At 41.1% G+C, this 18,844-nt stretch overlaps 1 protein-coding gene across 1 annotated transcript in view; it reads left to right on the forward strand.

Annotated features, from left to right (window-relative positions):
* The window catches only part of ston2 (stonin 2), a 134,145-nt gene that overhangs the window by 9,660 nt on the left and 105,641 nt on the right, over positions 1–18,844 (forward strand). The window contains exon 2 of the mRNA XM_072568109.1: positions 16,005–16,256. Within this exon, the coding sequence (XP_072424210.1) occupies positions 16,166–16,256 (91 nt within the window). The 5' untranslated portion in view covers positions 16,005–16,165. The remainder of the gene's footprint in view (positions 1–16,004; positions 16,257–18,844) is intronic.

Below are 18,844 nucleotides of genomic sequence, written 5' to 3' on the forward strand. Positions count from 1 at the left end.
CCTGCCTGCCCGTGATCCCTGAGATTATACCTTAATGATACCCATCTTGCTTTTCTACGCTGCTCCTATGGAGGTCTTGTTGGTGGTCTCTGCTGGCAAACCCCATCTTTTTGCCTACCAATTCTCTAATGTTATGCATACCTCTCCTTCATTTCATTTTCCCCATTGCTGTCCTTGTTCCTACCTCCACACATACCTCTGCTTAGCCCTCCCTAGCCATCATTCCTTCACCCTTTTTTTTCTGGCAGTGAATTTTCCCCTGCTGGCCCTGTTAGCCACTCTTGTACCCATAAGATCAACAGATGGACCCGCCTCCCCCCCCCCCCCCCCCCCCCCCCCAAGAGTACATTCAGCTCAGGTTTTTGACTGACTGTGAGCAGACTGAAAACATCACTAACCAGAACTCTGACCTCTGCCATTGCATATCCTGGCTGAATGATACAGGCCTCACTTGAATGCGCATGCTGGCCCTACAGGATTGACTGTTGCTTACCCCAGACTAAACACGGCAGTTAAAATACCATCAAAGAAAGAGGAATTTTGAACAAATTAACTTTATTGGAAAATTTAACAGAATAATGGATACAGTAACTATTACTAATTAACTGTTCCAAAGTAGTATCCTCCTATAAAAATACCCCTTGGCAAAAATGCAAATTCAAACATACTTTCTCAAATGCAGTTCTCCAATCCAGGAGGGGAAAACATCAAGAGAAAATTCCGAGAGAGTACCTGCTAGGAGACATTCACTGAAGCTTCCAACTCTGTTGAGATCCCAAAAGGTCCTGGTGCTACTGAAAAGCCAAAACCCAGAAATCCTAATCTGCGAGAGGTGGCCACACCCATTCAGGCTATTTAGAAAAACCCAGGTTTTGAAAGCTGTTTACTCACGTGGTCTTCAGAGATGCTCAGCATCTCTGCCTTACAACTTATCTTCAAAAAAAAGGGCAAAATAACCCACAAACCTGTCCCACACTAGTCTTTGAGCACCTCTTTAATAGGATGTTCCCTGTACTAAATTGCATATGGCTCAGGTAACAGTCTAGACTTTGACCTTTTGAGGTACTGATTTAAACTGTGCTCTGCACTACGACATTCCTTTTTAGTCTCTGCTACTTGAATGACTTCCTGATTTCTTCACCCTGCAGAGCCCACTCTCATTCAAACAAGCTGAAAGAACCTGAAATTGTGGACAGTTGCAAAGGCTGAAGCTCCTGCACTTCTTTCTGGATTCCCCTTACGTGCCTCTCTCTATGGCTCTCTGTTTGTCTCTTCTACCCACCACCTCCACCATTCCTGGACACTGCCCAAGTTTAGGTGACCTTATCCTGAGATGTGACTGTCTTCTTGAACAAATAATCAAGATAATTCACCTCCTGTCCTGCTGTTGTATTGCAGCACCTGTAGTTTAGCCTTCATTTCATAATCTCTGTGCCAAAGCTACTCTAACTTCATATACTTGCTGCAGACTATTGACTGTCCTCTGAGCTCAGTTCAAGGACAACAAAAGTTGGACTTGACAGTGAAATTCATTTGAAAGAATAAAAAAAAACGCTTAGTTATGAATTGCTGTCTCAAAAGACATAGCACATTTCTTGAAGTTTGAATCACTGCTGTAAGCACCTATTGTTGTAAAACACTGATCCAAATTATTTTCCTGAATACTTCTTGCCACTGCACCACTCTTGGGCGGTTTTAAATTTTCATGGATTGCCACTGTTTCTCTACTTCTCCAGTGTGAGATAAAGCAGATCTTGGGAGATGCAAGAGAGAAGGACATTGTGCATGACTACTGTCCCCCTCATGATAAAATGTTTTATTATGTCGAGTAGAGAACTTTGGTTACGTAACTAAATTAAACAATGCTGACTGATGCACAACTTGAGTATCAACTTGAGTATCAACCAAATAAGACAAATTTGACTAATTGTCAATTACAAATGGTCAAGTGATATGGAGTTCCAAGCCTTGGCCTGTTTTAAAAAAAACACTATTGAATCACCAGCAAGCCTGGGCCACTGTTGCAACATTATTGTTGTGATGTGCTCATCTGCAACTTGGCCAGCAGCAAGTGAGTTAGTGATACACTGTTTGGCCAACAAAGTGAATGTCTGAGTGATGCCAAGTCCAGAGGTCCAATTTCTAGAAGCAAGTACAACAGGACCTTGATCAGGTGGGCCAACGGGCTGAGGAGTGGCAGATGGAGTTTAATTTAGATAAATGTGAGATTCTCTATTTTGGAAAGGCAAATCAGGGCAGAACTTATACACTTAATGGTAAGGTCCTGGGGAATGTTGCTGAACAAAGAGACCTTGGGGTGGAGATTCAGTACCTTGAAAGTGGAGTCCCAGGAAGACAGGATAGTGAAGAAGGTATTTGGTATGCGTGTCTTTATTGGTCAGAGCATTGCATATAGGAGTTGGAAGGTCATGTTGCAGCAAAAAACAATATTGGTTATGCCACTTTTGGAATACTGTGTGCAGTTCTGGTCTCCCTGCCAAAGGAAGGATGTTGTGAAATTTGAAAAGGTTCAGAAAAGATTTACAAGGATGTTGCCAAGGTTGGAGGGTTTGAGCTATACAGAGAAGCTGAATAGACAGGGGCTATTTTCCCTCCAGCATCATGAGGGATATGGTTGGGGCAAATAAACAAGATCTTTTCCCTGGGGTGGAAGAAGTACAAGGGGGCATAGCTTTAAATTAAGGGGGGGTAGATATAGGACTGATGTTAGGGGTAGGTTCTTCACTCAGCGAGTCGTAAGTTCATGGAATGCCCTGCCAGTAGCAGTAGTGGACTCTCCCTCTTTATGGGTATTTAAGCGGGCATTGGATAGGTATATGGAGGATAGTGGGTTAGTGTAGGTTAGGTGGGCTTTGATCGGCGCAACATAGAGGGCCGAAGGGCCTGTACTGCGCTGTATTCTTCTATGTTCTATGTTCTAAGTCCAAATCTAGAGGGCATAGGTTTAAGGTGAGAGGGTAAAGATTTATGAGATCTAAGGGGCAAGTGTTTCACGCAGAAGGTGGTGCATGAATGGAATGAGCCTCCAGGGGAAGTGGTGAAGGCTGGTACAATTACATTTAAAAGGCATCTGGATGGGTATATGAGTAAAATTGATTTAGAAAGATATGAGCCAAATGCTGGCAAATGCAACAAGATTAATTTAGAATTGCTGGTTGGCATGGATGAGTTGGACTGAAGGGTCTGTTTGCATGCTGTACATCTCTATGACTCTATAACACCGCACACCACCCCCCACCCCCACATCCCAAGCTAACTCCACTCCCTATCTTTAGTATATATACCACCTTTTCCTAACTACAGTTGTTCTGAAAAAGGATCACTGGGTCCAAAATGTTGACTCTGCTTTCTCTCACAGCTGCTGCCAGACCTGCTAGTTTCTCCAGCAATTTGTATTTATTATAGATTTCCAAAATCCAGTTTTTTGTTTTGGATTGAGCAAGACGTGTGATTGACCAATTCAAATGTGGCAGTTATTTCCAGTGGTTTGTTCCTCAGCCACTGGAAGTGTCTTTTAATAAACCTCTCAAGGACAGTATCAAAAAGATGTGGAAGAATTAGATTATGGAAAGAGAAAAAACATTCAAAAGTTGGAAAAATGCAAATACCCTCATAAGTAACATTGCATCAAAGGTTTTGAAATTACCAATATTGTCAAAAAAGACAATGCTATTGTTCAACACTTCTTTTTTTATGCTTCCTGTCACCTCACAGTTTGGGCAGGCAATTGAAAAATTAACTTTCTGCTCGCCTATTTCATGTTGGAGTCAATTCCTATTATCTCCTCTGGTTGCCATTATTTGAAGTTTGGCAATATTTGCTCACAGACATTTTACTCTGTAATAATATTTTTAAAAATTCTCTTTTTGTGCACAACTTGACTCTAAGTCACCCTATTTATTTCTCCATAACTCCCGTTTCCCTTTCCTTAGTTGTCATTGATTCAGGAAATAAACTGTGGCTTCCGTCATTCAACAAGGTTCCAGATACTCCACTGACCTTGCACTGTTATGTAATTGCGCTTTCAGCTATTTGCCACACAAAGATTATCAGAATTGAAAAGAATAGAGAAATCCAGCTCAATCCACAAATATGCTTGCCGTAGCAAATTCTGAGCCACAATAAGAAACTATCCTGTGTGCTAAATGCAGAATAAACAAGAGTCAACTGTAACAAAATATCACAAGTTTAAATTGCGTCATAAATCAGAACAACAACATAGCAGCTGACTGATAAATGTTAACTGTATTTCAAGGTTTTACTTGTCATTTTATTCTGGGCATTTTAATAACTTGTATATCCTGCACTTTGAGATACCATCTATCCTTGATATGCCTGTCAATCTTTGCCTAGAGGTAGAAAGAATCTTTATATCCAGTTAAATTAAGAAATGTAGCAATGGTACTGTCCAAATATATTGTTCAAGATACTGCATTATCAGAAAATTTTGAATTTTGTGAAAACTTTGTGCAAACATGTATACAACAAGCAAAATAAAACATGATTGTCTTTCTTTAATCTGAAGATAGGATCAGATTGCCTGTTGTGCTTCTGATCAATTTTTCCACATTATGGGTTGTAAATTATCACTAGGGGAGGCAATAGCCTAGTAGCATTATCACGAGATTATTAAACCAGAGATCCAGGTAACGTTCGCAGGATCTGTTTTGATTCCTGCCACAGCACTTGGTGGAATTTGAATTTGAATTCATTTTAAAAATTCTGGAATTAAAAATCTAGTGATGACCATTAATATATTGTTAATATATTTTCAACATCTGTCAGGATCGTGAAGGTAAGTTCACCACTTGAATGTGTGAGTACAACACTCAGGAGGTTCAACAATATCCAAGCCATTGTAGCCTGCTTAACTGGCATCCAACCCATCACATTAAAAACAAATATTCACTGAGGGGATTCTTGTGGCATAGTGGTAGTATCTCTACTTCTAAGACAGGTGGTCTAGGTTCAAGTACCACCTGCTTTAGAAGTGTATTAGATACCATCTCTTCCAAAAACATTCTCTATCTCCACTTCCATCACAAAATACCAGCAGTGCACAGTGCTTACAAGATAGGCTACAGTAACTTGTCAAGTTTCACAAAATCCCTACAGTATGGAAACAGGTTATTCAACCTATCAAGTCTACAATGCCCCTCTGAAGATACTTTGGACTGTGGAAGGAAACTGATGCAGACACAGAAATTGTGCAAACTCCACGTAGGCAGTCGTCTGAGGCTGGAATTGAACCCAGGTTTCTGGTGCTGTGAGGCAGCAATGCTAACCATTGAGCCACTGTGTCACCCTTTCCTTGAAAGCCCTTGCAAACCTAAAGCTCCTACATCTAAAACAAGGGCAACTCCCTTCCAAGCCACATCCCATCTGGACTTGGAGCTACACCACCATTCCTTCATTGGCACTGGGTCAACATGTATGAACCCATACCACATTAACTACTCACATTACCTTCTCAAGGGCAATTAGCAATGGCATTCCCTGTGACACATAGCCCATAAATCTAAAGAAGGGTCACTGGATTTGAAACATTCCCTCTGTGTGTCTCCAGAGATGCTTGCCAGACCTGCTGAGTTCCTCCAGCAATTTGTGTTTTTGTGTCTTTTGGATCTCCAGTGTGTTGTTTTTAAAATGCCTGAGGTTACAAGGAAGATTCTAAGTCATCTGTTGGCTTCACCTGTGATCAGCAAAGCAGCATACAGATTCCTAAATGTGTAAAATTCTCAGTTGCAAACTACACATTAAAATCTGCAAAGTTGGCCTATTTTTTTCAATCAGTTGATTCAAGCTTTGATCATTAGGATACAAGGGATGCTGGGCAAACAAAAATGCACATGAAATATGCACATATGTACATAATTTAGTTGTAATTTTGCATTAGCTGCAGTATTTCAGAATATAGAGCAAAGCGAAAAGCAATATCCATATTGGAACACACCCAGTGCTGTTACCTTCGAAATGAAAAATTTAAAACAAGTCCAAAACAGGAAACAGAAGTTTGTTGCCCTTAACTCCAAATCATTTGTTTAACAGTGGGTGGAATTTCCCAAAGGAATAATTATCATCTTGGAGAACCTCTGAACTGAAATATTTACTTATTATAATGCATTTATGGCTCGATACAGAAATGTTTAAAAAACTTTTTGAATAAGCTCAATCCCAGGACAACTCTGTTAAACTAATTTGATTGCAAAGCCATGGTTTGCTGAATGTTATTAATCTTGCCTCCTCCTATTACCAAAACAAGATTACAAGTCATTCAAGATTTGGAGATGCCGGTGTTGGACTGGGGTGTACAAAGTTAAAAATCACACAACACCAGGTTATAGTCCAACAGGTTTCATTGGAAGCAAACTAGCTTTCGGAGCGGCGCTCCTTCATCAGGTGATAGTGGAGGGCTCGATTGTAACACAGAATTTATAGCAGAAATTTACAGTGTGATGTAACTGAAATTATACATTGAAAATTTGATTGTCTGTTAAGCCTTTCATCTGTTAGAATACAGTGATAGTTTCACTTCTTTCATGTGTAAATCACAAAACCTTTTTTTAAAGTTACATTCTCAGGTTAGCTGTTAACAATAGTGATAGCTAGACAATATGTTGAAGGTGTTGGTCCCCTGTGTTTTCTGTCTATGCCATGATGTTTAGATTAATTCTAATCTAAAAAGTGAGATAACCGAGTTTTACATAAATTCATGCAGTTTTTGAGCAAAGTACAATGTAACTCTGCAAGTACAAATTCACCCCACAAAATATGTGTGCATGTGGGTCTTTGTCTATGTGTGTGTAGTGCAATGGTGATCACCTGTAATGTGACATGAACCCAAGGTCCCGGTTGAGGCCCTCCCTATGGGTACCAAACTTGGCTATCAGCCTCTGCTCGGCCACATTTCTCTGCTGCCTGTCCCGAAGTCTACCTTGGAGGATGGTCACCCGAAGGTCTGAGGCTGAATGTCCTAGACCATTGAAGTGTTTCCCAACTGGGAGGGAACCCTCCTGTCTGTTGATTGTCGTGCGGTGCCCATTCATCCGTTGTCGTAGCCTTTGCTTGGTTTCCCCAATGTACCATGCCTCTGGGTATCCTTGCCTGCAACATATAAGATAGACAACATTGGCTGAGTCACATGAGTACCTGCCATGTACAAGGTGGGAAGTGTTCCCACAACTCCATACAACCCTGTCACAGTGGATGCTGCAAGACGTGTCAGATTGTGGACATAGATACCAGTATTAAGCATGGGAACAACTCCCTTGTAAATCTAGGGTTAATCCAATGAAAGCATGTCATGCAAATCTGATTCCTACCATTTGCCAAACTCGAGTCCTTGTGCCAGTCAACTTGGCAGTTCAAATTTCCTTTCGGTTGACACCACTTAGAATCATAGATGTTCAGCACAGAAACAGACGTTTTCAGTCCAACTCATCCATTGCAACTAGATATCCTAAATTAATCTAATCCCATTTGCCTGCACTTGGCCCATATCCCTCTAAACCCTTCCTATTCATATACCCATCCAGTTGTCTTTTAAATGTAATTGTACCAGCCTCCACCACTTCATTTGGCCGCTTATTCCACACATGCATCACCCTCTGCATGAAAAAGTTGCCCCTTAGGTCCCTTTTAAATCTTTCCCCTCTTATCTGAAACCTATGTCCTCTGGAATTCCTAATCCCAGGGAAAAGACCTTATCTATTTACCCTGTCCATGCCCTTCATGACTTTATAAACCTCTATAAAGTGACAATTACTTTATAAGGACAGAGGACAGATTTTGCCAGAGTAGATTGGGCAGGAAGGCTGACAAATAAGATAGCAGTTGAGCAGTGGCAGTTGTTTAAGGACATACTCAATTCCTCGCAACTTAAATTTATCACAGTGAGGAAGAAAGATGTTAAGAGGGTAAACACATCAATGGCTAAACAAGGAAGTCAAGGACAATACAAAGTCAAAAACCAAGTTATAACATATTGCAAAGGCCACTGGTAGGCTGGAAGATTAGGAAACTTCCAAACATAACAAAGGGATACTGAAAAATTAATAAGAAGAGCTAAGGTAAATTATGAAAGAAAACTAGCGCAAAGTATCAAAAAGGATAGCAAAAGCTTCTATGGGTATATAAAAGGGAAAAGAGTTGCTGAGGTGAATGTTGATCCCTTAGAAAATGAAACTGAGTTAATAGTGGAGAACACTGAAAAGACAGAGATGCTAAATCAATACATTGCCTCAGTTTTCACACTGGATGACTTTAGGACCATTCCTGTTGGGACGGGCAAGTCAGAGGCAATAGCAAAGGTAAAATTTGTAACAAACAACAACCATAGGGAAAAGGTACTCTGCTAACTACAGTATTAAGATTGAGGGCCGACAAGTTCCCCTGGGCCTGATGGCTGACAGCCTAGGATATTAAAGGAAGTGAAGGCAGAGACAGTGGATTCATTGGCTAGAATATTCTGAAAGTCTCTGGATACAGGAAAGGTTCTAGTGGATTGGAACTATGCTAACATAACACCCTCTTAAAAAGGAGGGAGACAAAATGTGGAAAATTACAGACCAGGTAGCTTAACATTTGTTGTTGAGGAAAGTGTTAGAATCAATTATCAAGGAAGCAATATCAGTCCATTTGGAAAGTCAAAATGCTATCCATCAGAGTAGGCATAGTTTATGAAGGGCAAGTCATGTTTGACTAATTTACTAGAGTTCTTTGGAGATGTAATAAACAAAGTGGATAATGAAGATCCTGTAGATGTCCTATATCTGGACTTCTGGAAGGCTTTTGATAAGGTACCGCATAAAAGATTAATGCACAAGGTTGGATCATATGGGATTAAGGGTAGTTTATTAGCTTGGATAGGTGACTGGCTCATGGACAGAATGTGGAGGTGCTGGTGTTGGACTGGGTGGACAAAGTTAAAAATCATGATTCCTGATGAAGGATTTAAGCCCGAAACGTTGATTCTCCTGCTCCTCAGATGCTGCCTGACCTGCTGTGATTTTGCAGCACCACATTCTCGACTCTGATCTCCAGCATCTGCGGTCCTCATTTTCTCCAAAGTTAAAAATCACACATCACCAGGTTTATAGTCCAACAGGTTTATTTGGAAGTACAAACTTTCAGCGCGCTGCTCCTTTGTCAGATAGCTCATGGAGTAGGATCAAAGGACATAGAATTTATAGCAAAGCAGCATAGTGTCCCACACTGATGCAATATATTGAACAAACCTAGATTGCTATTAAGTCTCTCATCTTCGATTCATTAATATGTAAATCCCAGAACTTCTTTCAAGTCACATTCCTGAGATAACTTAAGGTTTTATAAAAAAAAGTGACATCTCTGCTCAGACAATGCATTAAAGGTATGAGGTTAGAGTCTGTATATACTCCAATCTTGAGTCAGAATGGTTCTGTTTCCAAAGTAGGAATTTATAAAATTTCACATGTATTATTTAAAAAAAGACTGCCTACCGATTGTGTGCTTTTTGAACAAAATAGAATATATCTGCAAATGCGAATTCACTGTGTGTGTGTGTCTGTGTGTGTGTAGTGTAGTGTGACATGAACCCAAAGTCCCAGTTGAGGCCATCCTCATGGGTACCGAACTTGGCTATCAGCCTCTGCTTGGCCACTCTGCGTTGTTGCATACATTGAAGTCCGCCTTGGAGAATGGTCACCCAAATATCCCTGACTACTGAAGTGTTCCCCAACTGGGAGGGAACATTCCTCTCTGGCAATTGTTGCACAATGTCCATTCATTCGTTTGTCGTAGTGTCTGCTTGGTCTTGCCAATGTATCATGCCTCAGGTCATCCTTGCCTGCAGCGTATCAGGTAGACAATACGGGCAGAGTGACAGGAGTACCTGTCACGTACATGGGCAGAAGACAGTGTCAGGATAAAAGGGTAATTTTCTGGATGGCAAGAAGTAACTAACACAGTTCGGTGCTTGGACCCCAGCTATTTACAATCCACGTTAACAACTTGGATACAGGTATAGAAGATTCTATAGCCAAATTTGTGGACAACATAAAATAGATCAGAGTATTGAGTGCAGGAGTTGACCCACTTTTGGAATATTATATGCAATTCTGGTCTCCATCCTATCGGAAAGATGTTGTGAAACTTGAAAGGGTTCAGAAAAGATTTACAAGGATGTTGCCAGGGTTGGAGGATTTGAGCTATATGGAGGGGTTGATTAGGTTGGAGCTGTTTTCCTTGGAGCGTCGAAGGCTGAGGGGTAACCTTTATAGAGGTTTATAAAATAATGAGAGGCATGGACAAAGTCTTTTCCCTGGGGTTGGGGAGTCCAGAACTAGAGGGCATAGGTTTAGGGTGAGAAGAGTAAGATATAAAAGAGACCTAAGGGGCAACTTTTTCTCACAGAGGGTGGTATGTCTATGGAATGAGCTGCCAGAGGAAGTGGTGGAGGCTGGTACAATTGCAACATTTAAGAAGCATTTGGATGGGTATATGAATAGGAAGGGGTTTGGAGGGATATGGGCTGGGTGCTGGCAGGTGGGACTAGATTGGATTGGGATATCTGGTCAGCATGGATGGGTTAGACTGAAGGGTCTGTTTCCATGCTATACATCTCTATGACTGTGACTCTATGACTCTATGAATTGAGGCCTGAGGCAGATCAGTCTTTGTCTTGAATGGAAGTGTAGGCTTCAATGGAAGGGGCGAATGGCCTACTCCTGGTTTTACTTCTTGTATTCTTCCATTTTTATTCTGTCTGTTGTGTGTTTCTCTCTCTCTCTCTCTCTCTCTCTCTCTCTCTCTCTCTCTCTCTCTCTCTCTCTCTCTCTCTCTCTCTCTCTCTCTCTCTCTCTCTCTCTCTCTCTCTCTCTCTCTCTCTCTCTCTCTGTCATTTTTTTTCTCTTTCTCTCTTCTTATGTCTCGTCGTTCCTTTCTCTTGCAGTCTCATTTTTCTTTCTCTGTCTGATGTTTTTCTTTTTCTCTCTTGTCAAAAGTACTTGCCTCCCTTACAGAATGGTCTATGTGGATTATTTAGATTTTGGCTTTACCAGCTGATGCTATTGAGTCTATAGGGTAGCAGCATTGTTACTGTGAACAAAGATCAAAGAATAATAGAGCACAGGAACAGACCCTTCAGCTCACCAAGCCTGCGCTGATAAATAATGACTTTCTAAACAAAAACATTTTTGCCTTTAAGTTGTCCGTATTCCTCTTTTCCTTCCCTAATTGTCCATTTCCCTACCTTCCTGTGGCAGGCATTTAACACCCTCTGTGTAAAATAACAAAGTATTTGCCTCTCACATTTTCTTTAAATTTCCTCCTTTTATTTATGCCCCCTAGTAATTGACATTTTTACTCCTGGGAAAAAGACACCAATGATCCATTCTATCCATGCCTTTCATAATTTTGTAAACTTCTGTCAGATCATTCCTCATCCTTTTGAAGTTCAAGCGTAACAGTTTGAAATTTTCCAATCTCTCATCATAGCTAATATCCTCAAACTAAGCAACATTGTAGTAACCATTTCTGTACCCTCTCCAAAACGTCCACATCCTTCTGGTAGTGTGGCAACCAGAACTGAACACAATATTCTAAATGTGGCTATTAAAGGTCTATATAAACCGATGAAGGTAAGCATGACATAGGTCTTGACCACCTTATCCGCTTGTGTGCTATTTTCAAGTACAGGAGCAGGGTTGTGTTGTTGTAGTTATACAGGGCCTTGGTGAGGTCATACCTAGAATATTATGTGCAGTTTTAGTCTCCTTTTTCTGAGGAAGAATGCTCTTGCTCTTGAGGGAGTGTAGCAAAGGTTTACCAGGCTGATTCCAGGAACGTCGAGACTAATTCATGAGGAAAGGTTGACTAGGTTAGGATTGTTTTCACAGGAGTTTCAGACGAGTGAGGGGGGAATCTCATAGAGAGTTATAAAATCCTAGATGCAGGGAGGATGTTCCTGATATGGGTGCATCTAGAACTGGAGATCACAGTTCTGAAGATTTGGGGTGGCCCATTTCGGAGGGAGGTGAGGAGTCATTTCTTCAACCAAACAGTGGTGAGCCTGTGGAATTCATACACAGGATGTAGTTGATACTAAAACATTGAATGTGTATTCAAGAGGCGGTTAGATGTAGCACTTGGGGTGAATGGGATCAAGGGTTATAGGGAGAAAGCAGGATTTGGTTATTCAGTTGGATGATCAGCCATGATTGTGATGAATGGTGGAGCAGACTCAAAGGCCTAAATAGCCTTCTCCAACTCCTATCTTCTGTGTTTCTATGTCTGTGGACTTGTGTGCCTTAATCCCTCTGTATGCCAATCCTTCTCAGGGTCCTTGTCATTTACTATATACTTCCCTCCTGCATTAGATCAAATGCATCGCATCATATTCGTACAGATTAAATTTGATCTGCCATTTTTCCATCTAATTTTCCAGCCTGTCTATGTCCTGCTATATTATCTAGCACTCCTCCTTACCACCCAGCCTAATCTTTGTGTCATCTACTAACTTGCAACCAGACCACTGACATTCTCCTCCAAATCAAGTAAATATATTGCAAACAACAGGGGTCCCTGTGGAACACTACTGGTTATAGATCTCCAGTCATAAAAAATTCTTCCACGACAATTCTCTGTCTTCTATGACCAGACCAGTTCTGCTTTCATTCTATCAGCTCACTGTGGATCCCATGTGACTTCACCTTTTGTATCAGCCGGCAATGAGGGACCTTGTCAAAGGCCTTGCTAAATTCCATACAGACGACATTCACTGCTCTGTCCTCATCAATAGTCATTGTCACTTCCTTAAAAAAACAAAATTGAGTTTGTGAGATATGTCCTTCTCCACACAAAGCTATGCTACCTCTTGCTAATATATCTATATTTTTCCAAATGTTAAGTCTGGTCCGAAAGTATCTTCCCCAATAATCTTCTTACTACTGAAGTAAGGCTCACTGGCCTGTAATTTCTCAGATTTATCCCTGATGCACTTCTTAAACAAAGGAACAACTCTGACTATTCTCCACTCCGACCTCATCTGTGGCTAAAGAGAATACAAAGATCTCGTACAAGGCCCTGGAAATTTCCTCCCTCGCAACCGTCTGAATTCTAGAATCGATCCCTTGAGGTCCTAGGAACTTGTTTCCCTTAATGCTTGTCAAAAACGTAACACCTTTTTTTAAAATATTGGCCTGCACTAGAATATCAACACACCCTTCTCTAGATTCACCATCCACCATTTCCTTCTCCTTTATGAACACAAATACAAAGTATTTGTTAAGGATCTCACCCACATCCACCAAGTCCATGCATAAATTTCCTCCTTCAATGGACCCACCCTTTCCCTAGCTACTCTCTTACTCCATACGTGTATACTGTACATAAAGAACCTTGATTTTCCTTAATCCTGTTTGCCAAGGTCATTTCCTGGCCCATTTTAACTCTCCTGACTTCCTGTTCAAATCATTGATTAGCACTGCACTACTGAGTGTAAAACTGCCTATCAAGAGTAAACTAAAAGTCCAAATACATCAGTTTTATGATCTGGAGTTAGATTCTGAATATGCAAATCATTCATAATGTGTTTGTGACCTTATTTAATATGCATTAAATGCATGTTGAGTATCAATGTTACATTTAGTGTAGTATTTGTGAGATTTGCCATCTTTCAGTTTCCAGTTTTAGTGATTGCTGCTTCATTGCGCTCTGAAGATAAGCATGTGTATGTTTTGACTTTTCTCCATCAATCCATCAGTCCAAATTTCTCGTTCCCTATTTATGGCCTCTACCATCCTTATTTATGATCCAAGGTGGAGGATGGGGAAAAAAGCTGTAGATGTAAGAGGTGCTCCTTTTTTTGAGATATTTTCAGTGTTGGATTCAACGAGCAGTAATTGCTGTTTTATAAGCTGTTGCATTGTTTTGGAAGTTTGGAAAACTAATCAAAACAATGGCACTTTAAAAAGGAGGAAGAGGGACAAGGCAGTGACTACATGGTCAGCGATTCAAATGTGGAAAGAAACCTGCACTGCTGTCTGACCTAGCAGTAACCCGCACAGCTGCTGCTTTGCTGTCTGTTTTCAAGTATCTCTGAACATTGGAGTTCATTCTAAGACGACAAGTAAAAGTCATCGAGATGGGTATATGAACAGGAAGGGTTTGGAGGGATATGGGCCAAATGCTGGCCAATGGGACTATATTAATTTATGATATCTGGTCGGCGTAATGAGTAGGACCAAAGGGTCTGTTTCTGTGCTGTATATCTCTAAGATTCTGTAACTTCCTTCAGCGTTATTTCCAGGCAAAGCTTTTAGCTGTCTTGATTTCATATTCTAGATGCTTGCCCTAAAGCCATTCAACTTGTCATTCCTCTCCCTTTTGATTGTGTATGTGTAAGCTTGGTTAAGTGTGTGTGAGTGTGAGTGTGATGAGGTATGTGTGAGAGAGTGCGTATTGTGATTGCAGGCGGTGTATGGTGTGCACATGTGCCTGTGTATGAGGGAGGGTCTGCGTGAGTGTGTGAATATGCAGGACAACAACAGTGGGACAACACCATACAACCCTGCCACAGCAGCTGCTGCAAGACATGTCAGAGTATCAACACAGATAACACCATTACATGTGGGGACACCTCCCACCATGTACACTGTAGGTACTCATGTGACTCGGCCAATGTGGTCTATCTCATACACTGCAGGCAAGGATGCCCTGAGAGATGGTAGGTTGGTGAGACCGAGCAGACGCTACGACAATGGATGAATGGACACCACACAACAATCACCAAGAAGGGTGTTCCCTCCCAGTCGGGGAACGTTTCAGCGGTCTGGGACATTTGGCTTTGGATCTTTGGGCGGACTTCAGGACAAGTGACAGTGCAGAGTGGCCGAGCAGAGGCCGATAGCAAAGTTCGGTACCCATGGGAATGGCCTCAACCAGGACCTTGGGTTCATGTCGCATTATAGGTGACACCACAGCACGATACACTCTCTCTCACACATACATACACTCCTACATACCACGCAGACCCTGCCTCACACGAAAGCTCTTTCTCATATGCACACACCAACGCATGCGCCCTCTCACACATGCCCCATCTCTCTCTCTCTCTCTCTCTCTCTCTCTCTCTCTCTCTCTCTCTCTCTCTCTCTCTCTCTCTCTCTCACTCTCACACTCTCACACTCTCACACACACACTCACACACACTCACACACTCACACACACTCACACACTCACACACACTCACACACTCACACACACTCACACACTCTCACACACTCACACACTCACACACTCACACACTCACACACACACTTAACTAAGCTTACACACACACACATACAAAGTTAAAAATCACACAACACCAGGTTATAGTCCAACAGGTTTAATTCGAAGCACTAGATTTCGGAGCACTGCTCCTTCATCAGATGATTGTCTTTTTTTTTAAAACCTATTTCTTTAATCTTACCTTTGATTTCCATTGTATAGTTTCTGTGTAGCACGTCAGAATGTTTGTTTATTTAGCAGGTGCTAAATTCTAGTTAAATTTCATGGGAAGTTGTTAACATGTACTACAGTACTAGGTCACTGCGTCACTGGTTTATTCTTTTGCAGAGTAACATGACATGCAAAATGTATCTTCTGGCCTTATCCAGCTGTTTATAAAATTATGAAACTATTCAGTTTCATAAACCATGACCTCAAATTATGAGATAGTGATACAGTGGTAAGTGTGCAGGTAGCTACTGTTACAAAATTTCACATGTACAGCACTATATTTTTCAATTGCTTCTCATTCAATAATTATACAGAAACCTAAATAAGGAAGCCAAACTTGCAATCTAAAAGTGAAATTTTAAAGCACATTGCATGGTGATTTTTGTGATCCTGAATATTTGTTTGTTGAAAAAGTTAAGTTAATCATTCACAAATGTTGCTGCATTATTTAATGTTTTATTCCCCTAACTGATATACTGATAAACTGTTTCTACATTTTACAGTAAATTTTCATGGATTTGTACCATGATTGATTCCCTAATCGAGGAGTTACTAAGGAAATCGATGAAGTTGCTTTGGATGGATGTTAACCTTCAACTTTGCTGCCCTATGACAATATTGCTGCTGTACCAAACTGAACAATTCATATGCGCTTGATATAACAATGTTATCTGCTAATGTGATCACGACCCGCAGATCAGACTGGGTCTCCTTTAATGATGATGCACAATGCACAGTGTATGCAAGTGAAGCAGGTAAAATTATTTCAGTTATATTATGGGAAGTTAAAGTACTGTACATCAGACTTTTTAATAGAAAAATTCTTAATTTTCAATTATCAGAAAAGGTACTGACAACAATGTTTTACGTGCTCTTCTTTAATAACTATTTTCTTTTTCACAAAGTTATATTTTTTCACGACAAGCACTGATTTGAATTCCATCTTCTAATATATTACAAGTTGAGAACTGCACATCACGGTTCAGAAAAGTGTTCTTGATGTAAAAATGCATAGAATGTTGATCTTGTCATGTTAACAAACAATGCAGTTTGCTGAAAATGGGTTCTAAACATTAAATGATCCATCTGAAAAACACAGACTTTTGATAATGTAAATAAAAGCAAAATACTGCTGATGCTGGAAATCTACAATAAAAACAAAGTGTTGGAGAAACCCAGCAGTGAAAATGGCAGAGGATGATCTTGAGAAGGCGGAGACTGGTGGGGTCTATTGTTCTGAGAGGGAGGGGAAGGGATGAGGGCAAAAGTGCAGGAGGTGAGAGGGGCATGATGCTGGGGGGATGAGTGAAGGAGGAGTTCTCAATTGAGAAGAAAGGTCATGTTGGAGGCACCCTGATGGAAGATTGCATCATCGACAGATATGACAAAGGTGGAGAAACTGGAGGAATGTCTTATGTAAAGGTTAAAAAAAGCCACCATTGTCCTGCTGGACCGTGTGGTTGCTCTCTCATTAGAGAAAGACAACAGGCAGTTTAACCCGAGGTCACTATGCCTCGGGCAAGGGGAGGGGTTGAGAACGAAAGTTCTTTGTGGTAACCTCAGCTGGTGGGAAATGTGGTATGAGCTTATAGAAGCTCATAGCAAAAATTTTTATTAGTGTTTTTTAGGGGTAAACATAGTCATCTTTACTTTTAAAAATTAATCTATCATTAGTTGATGTTGAAAAACCGTTGGAATAGTCCTTCTAATATTATTTTAGTTGTTTCTGATTTTGCCTCCGGGCGATTTCTCCTTGAAGTGATTTGGGATTAAACAATTTGTTATGTATTTAGAGTAAGGAACAAAGAGCAATACAGTACAGAATATGCCCTTTGGCCCTCCAAGCCTGCGCCAACATGTTTTGCCTTCCACACTAAAATTGTCTTCATTTACAGGATCCGTACCCCTCTATTCCCTTCCTATTCATCTATTTGTCCAGGTGTTTCTTGAATGCTGCTGTTGTGTCTGCTTCCACTACTTCCACTGGCAGCGCGTTCCAGGCACTCATCATCCTTTGGGTGAAAAACCTAGCGTTGCGCATCTATTTTAAACTTTCCCCACAGCACCTTGAACCTTTGTCCGCTAGTAATTGACCTGGAAACAAGCCTCATACGTTCCACCCTATCTATGCCATTCACAGTTTTATAAACTTCCATCAGGTTACCCCGCAACCTCCTGCATTGCAGCAAAAACAAACCCTGTCTATCCAACATTCATAGATCCAGAGAGTCATAGCGATATACAGCACAGAAACCAATCCTTCAGTCCAACTTGTCCATGCTGACCAGATATCCTAAATTAATCCAATCCCATTTGCCAGCACTTGGCCCATATTCCTCTAAACCCTTCCTGTTCATATACCCATCCAGATGCCTTTTAAATGTTGTAATTGTATCAGTCTCCACCACTTCCTCTGGCAACTCATTTCATACATGCACCACGCTCTGTGTGAAAAAGTTGCCCCTTAGCTTTTGAATCTTTCCACTTTCACCTTAAGCCTATGCCCTCTAGTTTTGGACTCTCCCTACCCCAAAGAAATAAAACACTGTCTATTTACCCTCTCCATGCCCTGCATGATTTTATAAATCTTGAAAAGGTCACTCAGCTTCTGACACTCCAGGGAAAACAGCCCCTGTCTATTCAGCCTCACCCCATAGCTCAAACCATTCAACCCTGGCAACATCCTTGTAAATATTTTCTGAACCCTTTTAAGTTTCACATCATCCTTCCGTTAGGAGGGAAACCAGAATTGCACACAATATTCCAAAAGTGGACTAACCAATGTCCTGTACAGCTGCAACATGACCTCCCAACTCCTATACTCAATGCTCTGACCAATAAAGGAAAACATACCAAATGCCCTCTTCAATGTCCTATTTACCTGTGGCTCCACTTTCAAGGAACGATGTATCTGCGCTTCAAGAGCTTTTTGTTCAGCAACAATCTCCAGGACCTTACCATTAAGTATAAGTCCTGCCCTGATTTGCCTTTCCAAAATGCAACACCTCACACTTATCTAAATTAAATTCCATCTGCCACTCCTCAGCCCATTGGCCCGTCTGATCAAGATCTTGTTGTACTCTGAGGTAACCTTCTTGGCTGTCCAATGGACCTCCAATTTTGGTGTCGTCTGCAAACTTACAAACCATACCTCCTACGTTCACATCCAAATCATTTATACAAATCATGAAAAGCAGTGGACCCAGCACTGATCCTTGTGGCACACCACTGATCACAGGCCTCCAATCTGAAAAGCAGCCCTCCATCACCATCCGCTGTCTTCTACCTTGGAGCCAGTTCTGTACCCAAATAGCTCATTCTCCCTGTGTTCCATGTGATTTAA

The sequence above is a fragment of the Chiloscyllium punctatum genome, chromosome 4 (assembly GCF_047496795.1).
Source record: "Chiloscyllium punctatum isolate Juve2018m chromosome 4, sChiPun1.3, whole genome shotgun sequence".
NCBI classification, from domain to species: domain Eukaryota; kingdom Metazoa; phylum Chordata; class Chondrichthyes; order Orectolobiformes; family Hemiscylliidae; genus Chiloscyllium; species Chiloscyllium punctatum.